Here is a 19848-nt window from a genome sequence, read left to right on the forward strand (position 1 = left end):
TGCAACGCACCAGTAAGCCCAATAGGAAAAGACGGCTCTGCTCCCTGCAGCTGGTCTGTGCCAGTGCCGCCCGCCACGTCTAAGATGCTGCGCCGGGACCAAACGGTGCGCCGGAGAGGTGGATGGGTGCGAGGCGTGCAGGACGGGCGTAAAAGGGAAGCGGGCAGAAGTTTCCATTGTCAGTAGGAAGCCACAAAATGGGGAACCCGCTTGCTAGACGGGGAGAAACAGCGCGGGGGGAGAAGCCCCCCGTCTCGATGCCTCTCTGTGGAAGGAAGGCTCTCAGGCAGCTCTGCAGCGGGAGAGGCGAGCGGGTTTCTGAGCCTGAGCAGAGCGCGGGCTGCCGAGGCGCCCCATCCGCCCCGTCCCGTCCCGTCCCGTCCCTCACTCACCGCGCCGCGCTCGAAGTCGTCGTAGAAGGGCTTGTCGAGCAGGTGCCTCTCGCTCGTGCCGCCCGAGCCCACCAGGCTCAGGTAGACGTAGTCGTCGGTGCCCGCGAACCACTGGCTGCCCGTCGCCACCGTCACCGAGTAGGACGGCATGGCTGCGCCGAGGAGCCGAGCAGAAGTCGCACAAGGAGGCGCCGCCCCGCCGAGGAGGGCGAGGTCCCGCTCCGAGGGGAGGCGCTGGCGCGGCCGCCGCAGAGAAGGCGCCCCCCCACCGCCGCCGCCGTCGGGGGCCAGTTCAGGCGCTGCCGCTCCTCCGGGGCTCCTCCGGCAGGAACTTTGCTGGCGCTCTAGCAGAGCATCTTTCCTTCTTCCAACTTAGCCCCCCAAGACCAAGCAATCCTTCGGGGGGAGCGGGGTTTGTTATTCCACTGCAGAAGTTTCTAACTCTAGACGAGAACTCAGAGAGGAAGGAAGCCACAGCAAACAGACACGGAGGTTGGGAGGCATCAGCAGGTGGGAATCCTGCAGTGGAATTGCCTAGTTACGGTTTATATCTCTATATAAGATCTAGATCCTAGATATGGTTTATATCTCCAGTTCCGTCTAAGTCTTGTTTTGCATCCTCGGGTGCAAATATATTCAAATGATATACATCTGCCTCGATGACTCACTGCCTCGTGTGTGTGTTGCTTTTCGTTTGTAAAGGGAGATTTAAAGTATATTTCAAATTGGTTCCATGATTCCCCACAGCACACAATATACAAAATAATGCAAATGCAAAATAATGCAAATGTTCTTGGGTGGTTGCTGGACCTCCTCAATACACCCCATTGGTTTTCCTTGTGTGTGTGAAGACAGAAAAAATATAATGGGAGAAGTTCTACTGTGGCTCCAGTGATCAGGGGAGCCTCCCCGCCCCCCCCCCCCCACAATTAGGACAATGGGAGAGGTGAAATGCCTCAGAAAAAATGGGGGGGGGGAGAGAAATTGGTAGGGGTGGGATTGAATGAGATAGGTAACAGGTTAGATAAGTATCATAAGACATGAGACCAGAAATTAAGAACTACATTCAACACATGGATAACGAAATAAGGATTTCAACCCAGTACGTTTCCGAGCACAATTCAAAGTGTTGGTGCTGACCTTTAAAGCCCTAAACGGCCTCGGTCCTGTATACCTGAAGGAGCGTCTCCATCCCATCGTTCTGCCCGGGCACTGAGGTCCAGCTCCGAGGGCCTTCTGGCGGTTCCCTCCCTGCGTGAAGTGAGGTTACAGGGAACCAGGCAGAGGGCCTTCTCGGTGGTGGCGCCTGCCCTGTGGAATGCCCTCCCATCAGATGTCAAGGCAATAAGCAACTATCCTTCTTTTAAAAGACATCTGAAGGCAGCCCTGTTTAGGGAAGTTTTTAATGTTTAATGCTGTATTGTGTTTTTCATATTCGATTGAGAGCCCTCCAGAGTGGCTGGGGAAACCCAGCCAGATGGGTGGGGTATAAATAAATTATTATTATTATTATTATTATTATTATTATTATTATTATTATTATTAAATGTTAAAGGGATGGGGTCGATTCTGAAAAGGAGGATAGAAACATAAATAGCAGATAGTCAAATCTGGGGGGAAATGTGGAAGAAACGCACTTTGAAAATGTTGTCTATTAGGATAAAAGAAAATTATAAATTAGTTTGGAGGTGGTATTTAATACCAGTCAGATTAAATCAAATAAACAAGGGATATTCAGTGTTATGTTGGAGGGGATGCCAGGAAACAGGGAATTATGTTCACATGTGGTGGGGGTGTAAATATGTACAATTTTGGGGGGCAAAGGGTGTTTAAGGAGATAACAGAAATCACTGGTTTCTGACTGAAAATCCAGAGGTAGCATTATCATCAATTCATAATGGTGTGGAAGTTTTGCAGGCTATGAAAGACTTGCTCACAAATTTATTGACACCTGCGTGAGTTATTATAGCTAGGAAGTGGAAGGGGAAAAGTAAATACAAAATAGAAGAATGGTATAAAGAGGCATGGGATATAGCTATTAATTAACATGTGCTATTAAGGCAAGATGGGGAACATGCAGGAGAAATGATTCTGAGGCGATATGGAAGGTGTTTGTAGAATTTGTACTGTTAAAACCATCGTCAAGAGGTGTTGAAATATTGGGAGGTTGGATAGTTACAATGGAATGGTCTCAGGAGTACGGTGCACATTTTTATTCTTATATATTTATTATTATTACTTTGTCAAAATAAAAAATAAAACAATTTTTAAACAAAACTAATGTGGACAAAAGGAAAATGGAGCAAGACACCTGGTGCTAGCTTGGTTGCCAGAGCTATTGGAAGGCGGCATACAATGTACCATCCAACCATCTTAGGGCAGGGGTTGGCAAACTAAGGTCCGTGGGCCAGATAAGGCCCAAGGACCCTGCCACCTGCCCAGTCAGTCCCCGTGCTGAACTGGCATGGCGACATCTTGCTGCACGGGGACTGAATTCTGCGACGGGTGCACGGGCTTCTTTGGATTGGCTCCAGGAATATCCCGCAGCCAATCTGAAGCAGCGGATGCCTCTGGGCAGGTGGCGACACTGGCCAATCCGAAGCCTTGCCGCCCGCACGCTGAGAAAACCCGGTGCGGCTTCGGATTGGCTCCAGGAAGCTCCCGCAGCCAATCCAAAGCTGCGGAAGCCTCTGGGCGGGCAGCTACACTGGCCAATCTGAAGGCACACTGAATTTCCTCTGTGCAATGGCATCACAGCCATGGACAGAGGGGCTAGTGGGCATGCCGCAAGGCTTCAGCCGGAGCTTAGCGTGCCTGCTGGCCCCGCGCCTGGGAAAGCTCTCCCAAAAACGAGAGGCGCTGCCACCGCCATCAGCTCCCAACTGCTGCCAGGAAGTAGGAAAGCAGGAGGAGGGGGAGAGAGAAGCCCCCCTCTGCCAGTGTGTGTGTGTATACATGTGCCTGTGTGCAGTCTGGCCCACCAGAAGATTTGAGGGACAGTGAGCTAGCTGGCCTGCTGGTAGAAAAAGTTTGCTGACCCCTGGTCTTAGGGACTCCGCTCCAGATTTGTGCCTTTTCTTCTTCCAAAGATGTCCCACCAGGCAGCTGGTACGGATTTTTACACCCAAATCCTCTCACACAAATGTGTTTAGCCACAAGGCAGAAGAGGTTTAGTACGCTTGCCTTCTCCTAGATGGGCGAGCTTCCCAGGTATGGGGGTGTTAGGGAAAGGTTAGTACCTTTGGTGGGAGACACGCTGTGCTTTCTCTGGGGTAGTTTGGCCACCTTTGGTCCACACCCTGCACTCACCTCTCACCTGTGGCTCCTAGAGGCTGTCAGCATGCAATAGCGGCCACACCTTGGGAACAGCTTCGACTGCCCATCTAAACCAGGTGACGGTAGCCGATGGGTCTCAAACCCTCAGGGACTTAGGGACTTCCCCTGCATGCAAAGACAGGCCCCAGAAGAATGAGTGGACCAGACCAACAGTGGGTCCAACTGTCAAGAAGGTGGTTACTGCACTGTGCTGCAGAGTGAAATGAGAGGCAGATGGGGCTTCTCAGCGAAAATGTAGTATAGGGAAATAAGCATCCCCTCTATTCATCCAAGTCATTTATAAAGATGTTGAACAGCACAGGGCGAAAGGCAGAGTCCTATGACACCCTACTTGAGATTCTTCTTCCATTGATGCCGTCATGAATGAGGGATGTTTGGGAATTCGTTTTAAAAAGCTGAAGATCCATCTAACCGTGGTATTATTCAAATTACCGTATTTTTTGCACCATAACACTCACTTTTTTCCTCCTAGAAAGTAAGGGGAAATGTCTGTACGTGTTATGGAGGAAATGCCTATGGGTGACATGCCTACGGTTTTTTCTCCTCTAAAAACTACGTGCGTGTTATGGTCGGGTGCATGTTATAGAGCGAAAAATATGGTACATTTTACTAGCTTGTCAGCAAGGATATCCCAGGAGACTCTGGCTTGTTCCCAACAAAGTCATTGCATGAATGGAATTCATTCTACTCATACAATGGAATTCCCCCTCTCTATTCTCCCCCTGCATGCATGCATGTACGCAGTCAATCAATCAATCAATCAATCAATCAATCCACATACATACACACAGACACATATGGCCTGGAGCAGGTTTGGGGATGGAGCAGGGAGGGCGAATTCCATTCCTTCAGTCATGTAATTACTTTAGCTGGATACAACCCAATGTCCACTACAACATTCCCATGAGCTACCAAACTACTAACTATCAAAAAAAGGGTGGTTATATATATCTGCTTGAGCTTCAAAACTTCAAATTAAAAATTGTTCGATAAAATGCTGTGAATTCACCTTTTATTTTTAAGAGAGAGCTGTAATAATGCGCTTGCCAATTGAAATAAATAAAACCAATTTTCTTTTCATTATCTCTGATGGAAACATAGTATGTGGTGTTCTGCTCTTCAACTCCTTTTCTCTTCCCCTTGCAAATACTCAGACAGGCTGCCTGAGAACACATGGGAGATTAGTTCTACTATCTCCTTATCTGAGATTCGCTCTTAAGACACATCTGAAAATACTTTTCACACTGCATGATAGCATCCCTTTGAGAGTCAGCAGTCCTCAGACACAGATACCAGAGTTCAGGACACTAACGGTTTCTGCTCCACAGGTTTGCTATACAGAAGTGGGAAATAGACAAAGATACAGTGAAGAAGAGAATGACAAAGGAGCTTAATTTTTCAAAGCACAGACTGTCAAGAATTCAGGAAGAGACCTGCTCTTCTTCAGCCCTTTCGTGTGCCACGAGATCCAAATAGTAGGTTGTCTTACAGACTGCACAAAGCAAAAGAAATAGTGACATTTGCGGGAGAGAGGAAAAACCCAACAAGCAGGAGACGCCAAGCCCCTCCCTGTAAAATATGCAGAGAATGTGGAACTTGCTGTTGGTTTTAAAAACATAGATTTATCTGAAATGAAGATGAATTACGTGCTTGTAATTTAATTCTGTGACAACTATTTCAACATTATACTGAGCACTTAATGAAGTCTGCTGAAGCAGAATTTCTTATCTACTTTCTAAATCAACGGTGTAATGATTCAATATATCTAGCAATAATGAAGTCTACTGAACCAGAATTTCCTACCTGTTTGAGAAATTAATGGTGTAATGTCAGTATGTCGGAAGTGCACTAAAGACTCAGCCTTTAAACAGGAATTTCTGCACAAGTAGCAAGATCCAGACCCTTAAGAAAATATTACTAGCACCAGGAATGTTCATTAGAGTCCCTTTACTATGAGGGCTGGGATCATTTACAGGGAAAGGGGTGTCTACTGCAGCATCAACGCAAAAGCTGTGAATCAGCCTGATAAGCCAACTCAGGACTTCCCTCTCACATTAGGGATGGAAATCGTGCTGCTAGTGGGATGGACAAATTTCATGTCTTCTAAGTGCAAAAGAAAATCCAGGAAGCTTTGACATTTGGGAATTAAGATTCACCGGAAAGTAGCAGCAATTCTCACTATACAGTCATCCCATTTGGGGCTTCTAATGTACATTCCAGTGATCTTGGCATCTTGCAACTATGCATCTGCTGTGTTACTAGCTGTCCCTCTTTGGTGCCTGGAAACCTCTCAAAGCCACCAGAACCTCACATAGACAATCAACATGATAAAGAACACGGCGACAGCCGCGAGCTTGGCATAGGTGGAACGCATGTTCAAATATTTTGCATCCTGGCGATATTTCTTCGACAAACTGGACAGATTGTTTGCCTTGGAATCCAAAGCTGTTTCAAAAGAACAAATAATAAGACACTTTAGTATTTGTAGGTGTGCAGTTATGCATTTATATCGCATTGCCATATATTCATGATATGTTTCAAATTAAAGTCCCAAACCTACTGGCTTCAGTCTGACCTAAGAGCAGACTTTTTCATTTTCCTTGCTGGAAAAATTACAGGAGGATGACAGTTTCTGTCTAGCACCCAGTGTCTATTATCTGCTGTTAATCAAAAAGTTTGCTTTTCGTTATAGAAAGTGGCTTACATTTATTGCAGCAGCCACCCTTCCTCTGAAAAGTCTTTCTGGAGGGATGTGGGACTCCCTCATAGGAGGGATGTGGGAAGAACGTAGGAGGGGACATGGGGGGGGGGCTGCCCATAGTCAGGTTTGGATTCTAAGGTAAGTAAAGGAAGTTCACAAAAGGGATGTGTCTTCTCCCATCCTTCCTCTATTGATTTGAAGGATGCTCCCACCCCACTTTCTGCAAAGGTTTTCAGAGGGGTCGCAAGCAGCTGCAAGTGGGGAATGGGAGGGAAACTGCCCTTCCATTTATTCCCGTAGGTTAATGTATCTTAGGACCCAAGCAAGAGTTTATTAAAAACTTCTCATTGGTTTCTAGAACGCTGACGTTGCGGCGATAAGGTGGTGGAAGTACTAGCTGAGAAACTGAGGCACTGCCTGGGAAGTCATGGAATCCAGAAGCTGCTATTGGCAGGATGAACGAGGACTGAGCGAAACCATCTTCCCTTACAACTTTTGAATTGTGTTACAGCAAAGATTTGGTCAATATGTGATGCGTATGTTTCTCTTTCAAAAGTGTCCCAATCAATAGCTAATACTGTTAGTCACTGTTCTGAGTTTACTATTCCCCGTGAGCTCTGGTGTATCATTTTTAACGTGTAAACTGAATGCAAACTGTGCATCCTAAACTCATGTCAGAAGCATGCAAAACTGCATTCTTTCTCTGCAATGCAACCCTCTGAATAAACCAGTCAATTTTTTTTCTGAATCAATGGATGTCTGCCTATGTAACAGAGCCTGTGCACCTGCCATTTATGGGGACCTCAGGCTGCTCCCCTACCCTTTCTGAAACTACTTGCAAATAACCCTCCCTCACAGACTTTCAGTTCTTGTATTCTGTGGGATACATGCCCCAAATATTTATATACGAAGATCCAACTACTGCTAATAGCTCATCACCTGCTCACCGCCTCCCCTGCTACCGCCACCACCCATCCCCTTCTTTTCCTGTGCCCTTGGAAGTAAGCCCCACTTCTCCATTAAAAGAGAAGCTGGACACACATATTATGGGCACAGCAAGTGGAAGAACAGTTTGTCAGACTTTCAAAAACTGCCCTGAATTCTACAATAATGTACCTCCCACATTTTGGGTCTGGGGTGGGACACGTAATGGCAAACTGTATAAGTTCACATCTGAACTGCTCAATTGCTGCTCAAACAAAAGAGGAAGCAAGAAATTTTGAAAAGTATGAAGCAAAAGCTACAGAGGTGGAGAAGCAGAAGCTACAGAGCTGGAGCTCCATCACAGAGAAGAAAGGTGCTATACCATTTGCCCAAGTGATGGGTGACTACTGCAACCACTGCCAAGTTAGGCATGGTTCCAGGCCAGGTCCCATTGCTGAAGCAATGAGGTATGAAGATACCTATACCATAAACAAGCCAGCTTGTTCAACATACAATTGAGATGGACATTCTGCCTGCTTTGGCTTTAGGGCAAAATCAGAAAAGGCAGATCTCTGTTCTGAGGATCTTATAATTTAAGCATGATGAACAAAAGAGGAAAAAAAGATGAAGAATGGGATATGCAATGGTAACATGGGAAGAAAGCAAGCAAAAGAAGATACATATATTTAGGCCTGATTTAACTGGGAATAAGGGATGATCAATATGACGAAGGATTTGGAAACAAAGGCTTATGAAGAATGGTTGAGGGAGCTGGGTAGGTTTAGCCTGCAAAAGAGGAGACTGAGGAGATAGGATAGCCATTTTCAAATAACTAAAGAACTGCCACATGGAAGATGGAGCAAGCTTGTTTTCTTCTGCTCCAAAGGGTAGGTCCTGAACAAGAAAGGAGATTCTGACTAAACATCAGGAAGAGCTTTCTGATGGTAAGAGCTGTTTGCCAGTGGAACCCACCTCAAAGGGTGGTGGACTCTCCTTCACTGGATGTTTTTAAGCAGATGTTGGATGGCCATCTGTCATGGATGTTTTAGCTGATATTCCTGAACTGCAGGGGGTTGGACTAGATGACCCTTAGGGTCCCTTCCAACTCTATGATTTAAAGAAAAAGATATAAGGAGTAACACCCAGGTGTTATGGGGGAGAGCTCAAGGTACAAGGGATCGTGAGAGAACAGAAAAGAGTAGGAGACTTTAAGACACTAGAAGAGTGCAGTCAAGTTTGGGCAAGATCATAGGGCACAACATATCATTGACTAAGGGCTTAACACTAGTACAGGGCAAAGCTGTAGGGTGCTTTAATTCTAAGGAGAAGAATAAAGATTTGTTGAATGGGAAAGGAGATGAGAAACCAGAGCAGAGATGACTGCTGGAGCACCACTAACAGAGTTTTGGGGAACAGGGGTCAACAGGTTTTTGCCTGGCCAAGGCTGGAAATATGTCGTGCTTACTACACCCTTTAAGCAAGTTTCCAGGGGACTTAATAAAGCAAAGCAAATCAGAATAAAAGCAGTTAACATATACAGATAATACTGTAGAAGCAGGAAAAAAACATGTAAGAGCAGAATAAAATCATGAGTAAATATAAAACATGTATAAACAAACATTTATGAAGCCTGGATATATTAAAAAGTGTTCTCATTTATTTATTTTATTTATGTCCCACCCTTTACCAAAAAAATCACAGGGCAAGCCACAAAATGGGGGGGGGGGAGCCTACATAAAAAGTCATTTGAATATTTATGACATGACATCAAAGCAACATCAGAGCTGGAACACATTCCATCTTAGAGCACCACAAGGGAGAAAGTAGCCACTTACTGCAATTCCAATGGTGTGGGCCCCCGTAATAAAGCACCTGTTGAATATCTTAATGTAGGGAAAGCGCATGTGCAGACAGGGTGTGTTATATCGCGCAAAGCAGCTTGCCACAGCTTCCCCCGTTCCTACTGCATAGGCTACAATCGCACCTGATCATCCCATAAAAAGGCAGGGCACCTTGTGCATGCAACAGTCACCGTACCTGAAAGTGCCTCGCCTCGTTGTAGAACTTCTTCAATGTTAGCTACCATGATTCTCTGTACATCCTGCAACTCTGTGTTGATGGAGCCAAGGTTTCTTCTTGCACGACTGTCAATATATAGTTTCTTGGTTTTCTGGATATAAGTATCTGAAACAAGAGGTAGCTGCTCATGAATTAGTCTCTCTTCCCTTCAGTGTCCAACAGCTAATTTATGTCTTTTATTTATCAGTTCCACACATGTGGCCAGTCTTGGTTGTCCATCAATTGTCCTTTTTGGTGGCAATTTTCATTGTGACAGTGGCATTCAGGGAGAGGAGGTTTAACCCTTGTATCCACAATCATGGTCCTAATGAAAATTGGCTCCCCAAGACTGTTAGCTCCATTGGCATGCTTTAGAGCATTTTCTTCTAAAGCTAATAATAGGGTGGGATGGGAATTGTCACTGTGGTAACAGTTAGGAAGGGTTAAATCTACTCTCCCTGTGCACTGAGATACTTATGAAAATTGGAACTCACATTCACCTATTGCTAAATAGGTGTTTTTGTGTAACACAGATGTGCAACTTAATGATGGTTGCAGCATCACATGTAATATAGTCCATAATTTTCCTATCAAGGTTGAGCAACCATGGTGGCAAGCATTCAGAAACTTTCACTGGTCCTAAGTACAAGAGTGTTTATAAGAGATGATGATGATAATAATAATAATAATAATAATAATAATAATAATAATAATAATAATAATAATAATAATAATAATTTTATTTATACCCTGCCCTCCCCAGCCAAGGCCGGGCTCAGAGCAACTCAGATGACACAGATCACCCAAGAACAAAGAATGTCAGAGTCCACTGTATTTGTGTGAGGGAAAGGGATATTTGCATAATCTGACCTGATATTCTGTAAAGCTTCTGGGAGGATCCAGTCTCCAGGGTCTTTTTAGAGGACAGGAATTATTATTTTTTAAAGGACTGTGCTAATGCAAGAAACTTTCCAGGAGGGAGAACTAGGGATGGCACAAGGAGGAGAAGCCGCCATCAGGACTACTAAAGGAACCTTGCAGGCAGGCCTTTGCCTGATGAGGAAGGGGAAGAACCTCACCAAACTCAATGAAAGAATAGGGCCTGGACACCGTTGGGACCTTCTTTCCATGCTGCTCATCGAATTCTGAGTGCAAATCTTCCAGGTATGCAAAGGCCAGCTTTTTGGGGAAGGCAGCTTCACACAACACCAGGTAACACACCCCTCTCTCAATGATGTAACTGCAAAAGAAGATACAACAGGTCTGATGTTAGCTTGACAGCAAACCAACTTCCATCTTTCCCAAATTTTCCCTAAAGACACAGAGCAATCATCTTCTCTAGCAACCCCTAATCCAGCATATGGTCTACAACTCCCTATTGAGCCTCTGCACCGGAGTTTCTGTTGTACTTACTGAAAAGTCATGGCTCCTGCTTCCAAGGTGCACCTGGTCGGAGACTGTTCATTGAGCTTCCGGAACAGCTGTTTGGCTTGGCTCTGGTACTGCTGCAGGTCTCTACCAGACTACAAAACAACACAAATCTTTAATGCAAAGCTCCAACAGGCTGACAAAGCACTGGCCTTTGCTCAGAGCAAAGTGTCAGTCACTGAGCCAACAGGATCTGGGTCAAGAATAACCAAACCGAAATGCTTCCCCTTCTGCTGCTGCTACTAGACTGTTTCCTCTATACAGCAACAGAAAAGGCACCCAGCTGGACCCCCGAAATTTCAGCTCAGGATTCCCAGCCCCCACAATGTGTTCTTCTAAGAAAGCAAAATATTCAGAGCAAAAGAAGGAAGGCTGTCCCTGCCTGCCTCATCTCTTAGATGGGGGGGTGGGGGCTCTCTCTTGCGGTGGGGGGTGGGAAGAGAAGCAGATTCATCCGGCCCTGGACTTCAGGAGCCAGGAGGGCCATTCTCGGCCGGGCCCGCTCGGCAACCGCGGACCTCCCAGGCAGGCCTGGCGGGGAGCCCCGAGGCCGACATCGCCAGCGGACCGACGGAGGCGGCGCCTTTGGACCCAGGATCGCGCAGGGCTCCTGCTTCCGAGTAGCCGCGCCCGGAGTCCCGGGAGCAGGAGGTGGAGGCCTGGCTTGGCCCGGCCGCCGCTCACCTGCTCGTCTTCCTGCATGGAGGCGGCCAGAGGAAGCCCGTCGGCCACCCGCGCGATGACGGTGAGGAGCACCATGGCCGCCTGCCTCGCACCCGCGGTTGCCGCTGCGCCACGGCCCACACAGCGGAGCTGGCCGGAAGGCGAAAGGGAACTTCCGGGTTCGTGAGGGGAAATGCTCCGGCCCACTTCCGTTCCGGTCGGTTTAAAGGCCCGGGCGGAACGCGGCGCCCCCGGAGCTCGGGTTCCGCTGCTGCCCTCCCGCTTCCCTGTGGCCGTCGGCTTCTCCGTGGCGTCGGGGAAAGGACGGCGCGCACGGCCCCCAGCGCCCAATCCTCCCGCTCTGCGTGGGGAGCCTTGGAACTCCCTGCTGCAGCAGCGCGGGGCTGGGAAGCGGGCGGGGGGGGGGAGCAGCCGAAAACAGGCTGGTCGCGGGGAGGGAGCACAGCTGTCAACTTACAGATTTGAAAATAAGGAACCAGCAGCCTCGAAAATAAGGGATCAGCAGCCAAAATAAGGGATTTCGGCTTGGCTTATACAGAAATCCGGCACTGATGGAACCATGCTGCTTTTGCTGCCACTGACTGTGTTTTGCAGGGGGTTGGACTAGATGATCCTAAGGGTTTACCACTCCGAAGAGGGGCAGACAAAACCGATGAATGACGTCCAGATGGCAAAGCTTACAGGCAGAATTAGAAACCGGGAAGAGGACCTCTTTAATAAAGAATGGGGAAAGTTTATAATTTAGTTGAAAAGCTATTGTAAAGAGTTACATACATTGGTAGGATTGACAGAAAACTTGTAGTAAAAATTTGAACGATGGATGGACAAATGATTTATAAAAATAGAGTTATGAAAGGGATGCAGAGGGGGAAATCACTACATTAAGATGCTGCACTGGTTGGAGGGGATGCTAAGCAGCACGTTGGGGCTGCCGTAGTCCTGGTGCGAGGAGTTCCATTGGCCCTTCCCCGCCCGTGAGCCCAGCATGAGGCGGTTGCGGCGCCGCGGTGGCCGCTGAAGTGCCACCCTTCTGCGTCCCTCCCCATCCCCTCCTCTTCCTCCTCCCTCAGTCCGCCTCCTCAGCCGCTGCCGCCACTGCTGCCTCCGGCTTCCCCTGGCAGCGCGGCTGAAGTCTCGCAAGAGGGGTTGCCTGCCCGCCCGCCGCCACCCGTCTCCTCACGATGCGCCCCTGAGGGGGGAAAGGGAGAGACGTGTGCGCTCTCTCTCAAGGTGGAGGACCCCAAGCTGCTGCTTCCCTCCCGAGCATGAAACCCGGGAAATTTAAGGGACATCATCAATAAGGGACAGCAGCGGGACACGGCGCTGGGATAAGGGAGTTTCCCGCCGAATAAGGGACGGTTGACAGCTATGGGAGGAAGGCGGCTCGGCAAGCAGCGGGGACGAGGCGCCTGTAAGCCGCCTGGGGTGCCTGCCAGGGGGAAAAGGCAGTTACAAATAAAGATGTCGATGTTATGACGGAGCGGTCGGGAAAGGGACAAGGGAGGTCGGGTCGGTGTGCTTCAAGCAGACATAAGCCGAGGGATCCTGCCCGCTGAGCAGATGCCCCAAGTGGGGAACCCTCGAACATAGCTGTCAACGTTTCCCTTTTTTAAAAGGGAAATTCCCTTATTCCAAATAGGATTCCTCACAAGAAAAGGGAAAAGCTGACAGATATGCCCTCGAGCAGGATCTGGGCGGGAGAGCGACCCTCGCTTTCTTGGACTCCAGCAAGCCGTCTCCGTGGGGCGCAGCCTCCGTGGGGGCTCGTAGCCGCCCACAGCCCCCTCTCGCCCCCGCCGCCACGAAGCTGTCGGACCCTCTCCGAAAGCCACCTGGGGGAAACTTGAAGGAAGAATCGGCGCTCCATCCAGGGAACCGCGCTGGCCACTTTGAAAGGGTGCAAAAGACATGTCATGGGTGTTTAGCACTTCGCAGATGCGTGCAATGAAGAGGATGAGCGGGAAATGTGCTTCCTCCTTGGTCAGGATGCAGCAAAGAGTTGGCATTTTTGCTGCAAAAATCGGGTGCATGCAAAGAATTCCGTTTCAGCAAGATCCGGCGCTCAGTGGTCCAGAGTTGCACTCGTTTTTCCTAGATGCAAGAGGCAGTCCTTGGCTGAACCTTCATGGGGCACTTAAAACCAGTGGCGTAGCGTGGGGGGTGCCAGGGGTGCCGGCCGCACCGGGCGCAACATCTGGGGGGGGCGCGCTCGCTGCCTCCGGAGTTGCCGAAGAGCCTCGGGCGCAGGCTGTAGCGGAGCCGCATGTCTCGCGGAACTGACGAGCTGTGCGCGCGTCCGGGCTGAAGGCGCCCGGCAGGCAGCGGCTCTCAGCGCTCGCCGCGGAGGACGTGCCAGGCAGCCCCTCCTCACAGCCCCGCCTCCGCCGGTGCTGCTGCAGCTGCTGGGCCGTTGCATTTTCCTCGCCTCTCTGCCCCCCCTCCTCCTCCGGGCAAGCAGCGCCGTTTGGGCGGCAGCGCCAGCGGCAACTCGCAGGTTAGGGGTTAGGGGGGGCGCAAATTACTTGCCTTGCCCCGGGTTAGGGGGCGCAAATTACTTGCCTTGCCCCGGGTGCTGACAACTCACGCTACGCCGCTGCTTAAAACTCACGGATAGAAGAATGGCAGATGAAAATGATGGATTTTTCGGAGCTAGCCGACCTAACAGGAAGAGTCCGTGACCAGAAGGAGGAGGAGCAGGAAGAGTGGATTAAATTTAATGATTACTTAGTTAAATATGTTAAGTTAAATTAACTGAAAACAGCTTGCATATACTTAATTGCCTTAGGATTTTATTTATGTTAAGTGATGAATCTATATGTTTAATTTCATAAGGTGAAGATCTAAGGATGTTAATGTTTATTTTATAAGAACTGTGATTTGGAAAACCGTTAAAAGGACATGCAATGAAATTCAACCAAGGGGAAGCGAGGAAGTCACTTAACAATGTTAATAAGTGAAATTTTCATTAAGGCTATGATTTATGTTTGTCTTATGTGTTTGTTTAAAATGTTGTGAAAACCAATAAAAAATAAATAAAACTCGCGGATGTGTTTTTCAGTTTACAGTGCTTTTATTTTATTTATTTATTTTTTTTGCACGGCATACAATACGGGGAAGCCAAGGAGGCCGGGCACCTGAGCTCCCCAGTGCAAAACCAAAGGCGGCATCGGGGCGGCGTTTGCGGCTCCCTCCCTGCATCCCGCAAGGGCGTCTCGCAGGGAAGGGAGACCCGCGGAGCGAGATGCAGCAGCAGCAGCAGTCCCTCTGCTCCTCTGGCACTGCGGCGGAACCAGCGCTGCCGCCCCCCTCCCTCCCTCCCGTCTCGGAGGGGCAGGAGGAAGGGGGGGCTCTCTTGTGACGTCACCCTCCCGGCGCCCCTCCCCCCGCGGCCGGTCACGCGCGTCCCGGGCGAAGGTCCGCGGCTGCTGCGCCGGCGCGGAAGGGCCGTGGCGGCCGGAGAGGCGAGCCGCTCGCTGCATCCCCTCGGCCAGGACCCAGCCATGGCGGCCGAAGCGCGCGGGCGTCCGGGCAGCCCCCCGGGCGGGGGGGTGGCGGCGGCGCCGGGCGGCCCGCTGCCCATGAACCTGTTCGCGGCCTGGGAGGTGGACGGCTCCGGCCCCAGCTGCGTCCCCAGGTGAGTCCCGCCTCGGGGCCGGCGCGGTGGTCGTGTGAACGCAGGCGGGCGCGGCGCCTTACGGGGATACCCTGCGGGAAAAGCCTGGGACAGGCAGCCTGGGGGTTGGAAGCGTAGCGTGGGGGGTGCAGGGGGGGCCGGTCACACCATGGGGGGGCGCTGGCACTCGCAGCTCTCTGCCCCTACTAAAATCCACGGGTTAGGGGGCGCAAATTACTTGCCTTGCCCCGGGTGCTGACAACCCACGCTACGCCACTGGTTGGAAGCCTTCCCCTCTCCCTGCCCACCCCAGCCGGACGCCCAGCTCGCTTCCTCGCTCTTTGCATTGCAAGGCAAACTGCTGCTGACATCGGCAGAGGCCTCCGGCGGAAAGCAAAGAGCCCTTTTTGTCCGGCTGCAGAAGGGAGAAGGAGGGATGCTCCGGCTTCCCCCGCGGCTGCCATTTATATAGCAAAAAAAGGGAGCATGGCAGCAGCTGCGTTCACGGCAGTTCAGGTGACATGTAGTTTGGCCCGCAGACCAAGAGAGAGGCGCTCTCTCACGCTTCTTCCTTCCTTTCTGCTCTCTGGTCTGTGCATGGGGAAGATCTCCCCGGTGCTGCAATAGGAAACTACCCTTGATTGCTCTGAAACTGGTATGAAATTCAACTGTCCCCCTGGAGGTCCCTGAAGCAGCTCATTTCAAACTTATCTGCTCCTCCTGGGGAAAATGCACCTTTCTTCCCCCCCCCCCAATTTTTTTTTATTGGTTTCCACAACATTATAAACAAACAAGCACGCAAGACAAACAAACATAAATCATAACCTTATTGAAAATGACACTTATTAACCTTGTTAAGTGACTTCCTCGCTTCCCCTTGGTTGAATTTCGTTGCATATCCTTTTAGCGGTTTTCCAAATCACGGTTCTTGTAAAATTTAACTTAAACATCCTTAGATCTTCACATTATGAAATTAAACATATTAATTCGACACTTAACATAAATCATGGGAAAATGCACCATCAGGGACAACCCGCTCTATGGCTACCTCCAGTTGTGGGCATCGCCATGGGTGACCACAGTGAGTGCTGCTACTCTGCCTCTCGCTTCTGGAAGGACTGGCCTCCTGTCATGGTCCTTATTGCTCCTCTCCTTTCTCATCCAGATGGTGAGTGAGGTTCGCGTGACTAAGCCATCATTGTCAGCTAGCCAAAAATAGTGGCCATTCATAATAGAGGTGACCCAGGTGACACAGCGCACTTGGACATTAAAAAAACCCACAACCTTCTGAAAAAAATACCTTGCTGAGTCAATAAGCTTAGCAGGCATGGAACAAGAAGGAAGCAGGGATAAATGGATAATAGAAAGTGGAGTCCCACAGGGATCAATATAGCAACCTGTGCTTTTTAGCTCTTTCATAAACAATCTAGAGTTAGGGGTGGTCAGTGCAGTAACCCTGTTTGCTGATGATATTAAATCGTGAAATTGATTTTTAGTTTTGGCCCAGTTCCCCAATCCCTAAGTTATTTCCCCCCAATATCACAGGTTTTGTTTCGTTTTTAATTTGCAGGTTGTGCAGCTTGACTTTGAAGAAACTGATTGTGTTGAAAGAATTGGATAAAGATCTCATTTCTGTGGTAATTGCAGTCAAAATGCAGGTAATGCAAGCCTCGCTGGGTATAATAGGCTAATGAGGTGCTTTACAATTGAGCTGCTAATACACTATTTATTGGGAGTTGTGTGATTTATTATACTATTGTAATATACTATTTTTTGGGAGTTGTGTGATTTATTAGTGAGAAAAAACGGTTTCATTAATATACTGTGCTACAAATGGGTACTGAGAAATCTATTGATACAGAATTGATGCTAATTTATATCAATTCTTGAAACAAAGCTGTTCACATAATCTTAACTAGGTGTTATGCCGTTCATGACAGGAACGCTCAGGGACGTCTATACCCGGGAGTGCAAGAGGTGTGGGGCACCCACTGCCTAAGCTCTTAACTATCTACCTGTTATGAAATAATAAATAATTTTGATCAAGCTAGAAAAACAAAATACATATATACCTAGGTATTACCGAAATGTATACCTACTGTTTCACTAAAGGACTTTCGACTTTGTGTGCTCACTTACCAAAGCCGCGCCGCGCCAGCGGTGGTGTTTGTCATTCACAATGGCGGCGCTTCTCAGACTCAACGACGGCACATGTCATTCTCAACGGCGCCGTGCGTGCAAAGTTAACTAAATTTGGGGGCGCTGTGTGGATCTTTGCACCCCGCCAGCGCATATGCTAAAGACGGCCCTGGTGGCGCTGTGGTCTAAACCACTGAGCCTCTTGGGCAGGCATAGGCAAACTCGGCCCTCCAGATGTTTTGGGACTACAACTCCCATGATCCCTAGTTAACAGGACCAGTGGTCAGGGATGATGGGAATTGCAGTCCCAAAAGCATCTAGAGGGCTGAGTTTGCCTATGCCTGCTCTTGGGATTGCGGATCGGAAGGTCAGCGGTTCGAATTCGCGTGACGGGGTCAGCTCCCGTTGCTCTGTCCCAGCTCCTGCCAACCTAGCAGTTCGAAAGCATGCCAGTGCAAGTAGCCAAGTTACAGGGAACCAGGCAGAGGGCCTTCTCGGTAGTGGCGCCCGCCCTGTGGAACGCCCTCCCACCAGATGTCAAAGAGAACAACAACTACCAGACTTTTAGAAGACATCTGAAGGCAGCCCTCTTTAGGGAAGCTTTTAATGTTTGATGCTGTATTTTAATATTTTGTTGGAAGCCGCCCAGAGTGGCTAGGGAAGCCCAGCCAGATGGGTGGGGTAATAATACTAATACTAATACTACTACTACTAATAATAATAATAATAATAATAATAATAATAATAGATAAATAGGTACCACTGTTGTGGGAAGGTAAATGGTGTTTCTGTGTGCTCTGGCCCTCGATAGCCCAGTAATTGCATTAACTTGGACATTAGTCTGTGGGAAGAGTGGGGGGGGGTGTCAGTGCCTCTGCAGCTGTTGTGGGTCTCCTTCAGAAGCCCAAGCCAGTATGGTGAATAGTCACGGACAGTGGAAGAGGTCATCAAACAACAGCTGGAAGCCGCCGTTGCCCTTCCCTGGTCTGTAGCGACACTTTCTACAAATCTGTAATTATTGACTAACAATAGCTGATCTGTTTTCCTTTTTCTGTGCAGGGTTCAAAACGAATATTGCGGTCTCATGAAATTATGCTGCATTCTAGTGGGCACGTAGAAACAGAGCTTGCTCTGAGCTTTTCCCTGCAGGTAATGTAGGAATCCTTAATATTTCCCTCCTGCCCCTTACTGTGAGCAACTTAATCTAGGACATATTTTTAAAAACTGAAATGAAAAAATGACTCGTTGCTTCATCTGATTTCCCACGGCACTGTAGAGGTGGAAGAGACTAGAAGCTTGCCTTGGGATAGGTAGGGTGTTGTGGAAGAATTAAGAGTAGGGGTTCCAGCCTTCTTCGGCCTTCGGCACAAACAAATGAAACACAGGCTAAAATCCAGACAAATATTCGAATAGGCAACCCTTCCAAACAGCCTACCAGTTTAATAACAATAATAATAATAATAACTAGCAGTGGCAAAGTTTTTATCGGTGGTTGCAAGATCAAATGAGCCCTATATTCTAAACAAAATGCTTGTTAGATAAGGAAGGGTGGGATGTAAATGTAATTAATAAATTAGTGAACTAATTTATCATCCAGTCTGATCAGGATACAAAGTACTCTGTCTACTCTTTAGGAGAGTGGGATCCACTTTTTTTATTTCTTTATAGGTGGAGAACCAGCTTTCATTTATGGCTGCTGATTCATCTCCCAACCTCTTCCATCAAATTTCTGTGCAGTATTATTTAGCAGCACTATATCCCAGTAGCTGTGGTTCGATATGGTACAAAACCAGCCAATAAAAGTAACAATATGTTGCTTTTTCAAGAGATTCTGTGTTTTAGGCTTGTTCCTTGCCCAATTCTTCTTTCTGTGAAGGGTCTAATAATATTAAAGTCTAGTGTCATTCATCTCAGGGTACTTAGAGGCCACTTGACAGCCTTTCCAGGTGCTTCCTTGAGAAGGTGACGTTAATATCCTCCTGTTTATGCAACCTAGGACCCTCGTACTTATGAGACTGCCTCTTCTGGTATGCCCCGCAGAGGACCCTAAGGTCCATGAATAATAATAGCTTGAAAGTCCTGGGCCCTAAGGAAGCCAAACTATCCTCCACCAGGGCCAGGGCTTTTTCAGTGCCGACTCTGACCCGGTGGAATGCTCTGTCCCACAAGACTAGGGCCCTGCAGGACTTGATCTCCTTCCACAGGGCCTGTAAGACAGAGCTATTCCGCCTGGCCTTCAATTTGAATTAGCCTGATCCTCTCTTCCCTTTTCCCCTTTCCTCTTCTATGAAGAAACCCTTTCTGGGACTCCACATTTAAATTCTTCCCTGGTCTCCTTGCTGGCCCTAGTAGGACCAACTTGGCCAATTAGCCCTAGTATGACCCCTGAATTTTTGAATTTTATTGATATTGATGCTGCATTTTATGTTGTATTTTATGCTGTTTTATACTGTTTTTTAAGTCACATTTTAATCAATGGTTTTATTTGCTGTTAGCCGCCCTGAGCCCGGTTTTTAAACTGGGAAGGGCGGGGTATAAATTATTATTATTATTATTATTATTATTATTATTAT

The 19848-nt window shown here is 48.3% G+C and overlaps 3 protein-coding genes and 1 long non-coding RNA gene across 11 annotated transcripts in view; 2 read left to right on the top strand and 2 right to left on the bottom strand.

Annotated features, from left to right (window-relative positions):
- The window catches only part of ALOX5 (arachidonate 5-lipoxygenase), a 43502-nt gene extending 42936 nt beyond the window's left edge, over positions 1-566 (bottom strand). The window contains exon 1 of the mRNA XM_081206367.1: positions 393-566. Within this exon, the coding sequence (XP_081062493.1) occupies positions 393-542 (150 nt within the window). The 5' untranslated portion in view covers positions 543-566. The remainder of the gene's footprint in view (positions 1-392) is intronic.
- LOC308594073 overlaps positions 1-19848 on the top strand; it is a 75737-nt gene that overhangs the window by 336 nt on the left and 55553 nt on the right. The gene's annotated exons all lie outside the window — the stretch shown is intronic.
- On the bottom strand, positions 4724-11683 carry SEC22B (SEC22 homolog B, vesicle trafficking protein). Its single transcript, XM_081205473.1, has 5 exons — positions 11524-11683; positions 10825-10934; positions 10491-10651; positions 9391-9537; positions 4724-6173 (listed from the first exon to the last, which is right to left on the bottom strand). Exons 1-5 carry the CDS (start codon positions 11596-11598, stop codon positions 6019-6021), a joined length of 648 nt encoding a protein of 215 aa, XP_081061599.1. The 5' UTR covers positions 11599-11683; the 3' UTR covers positions 4724-6018.
- PACS2 (phosphofurin acidic cluster sorting protein 2) overlaps positions 15000-19848 on the top strand; it is a 56081-nt gene continuing 51232 nt past the window's right edge. For 7 of the 8 annotated variants that reach the window (XR_014011039.1, XR_014011040.1, XM_081206244.1 and 4 more), the window contains exons 1-3: positions 15000-15157; positions 16707-16794; positions 18335-18424. Coding sequence is in view for 6 of the 8 variants with exons in the window: in XM_081206244.1 (XP_081062370.1) it covers positions 15024-15157; positions 16707-16794; positions 18335-18424 (312 nt within the window). In the remaining 2 variants the exon portion in view is untranslated. The remainder of the gene's footprint in view (positions 15158-16706; positions 16795-18334; positions 18425-19848) is intronic. The other variant, XM_081206246.1, reaches the window with a different exon arrangement.

Source organism: Podarcis bocagei (genome assembly GCF_964188305.1).
Source record: "Podarcis bocagei genome assembly, chromosome: 8".
NCBI lineage: Eukaryota > Metazoa > Chordata > Lepidosauria > Squamata > Lacertidae > Podarcis > Podarcis bocagei.

Bases quoted from the DNA above. Each gene is read 5' to 3' on its own strand.
- SEC22B (XM_081205473.1), bottom strand. From the start codon at position 11,598: ATGGTGCTCCTCACCGTCATCGCGCGGGTGGCCGACGGGCTTCCTCTG. The intron at 9,538-10,490 runs GTGAGGTTCTTC...CTCTTGTTTCAG, and splicing joins CTATTCTTTCATTGAGTTTG to ATACTTATATCCAGAAAACC. The intron at 6,174-9,390 runs GTACGGTGACTG...CTTTTGAAACAG, and splicing joins ACGAGGCGAGGCACTTTCAG to CTTTGGATTCCAAGGCAAAC.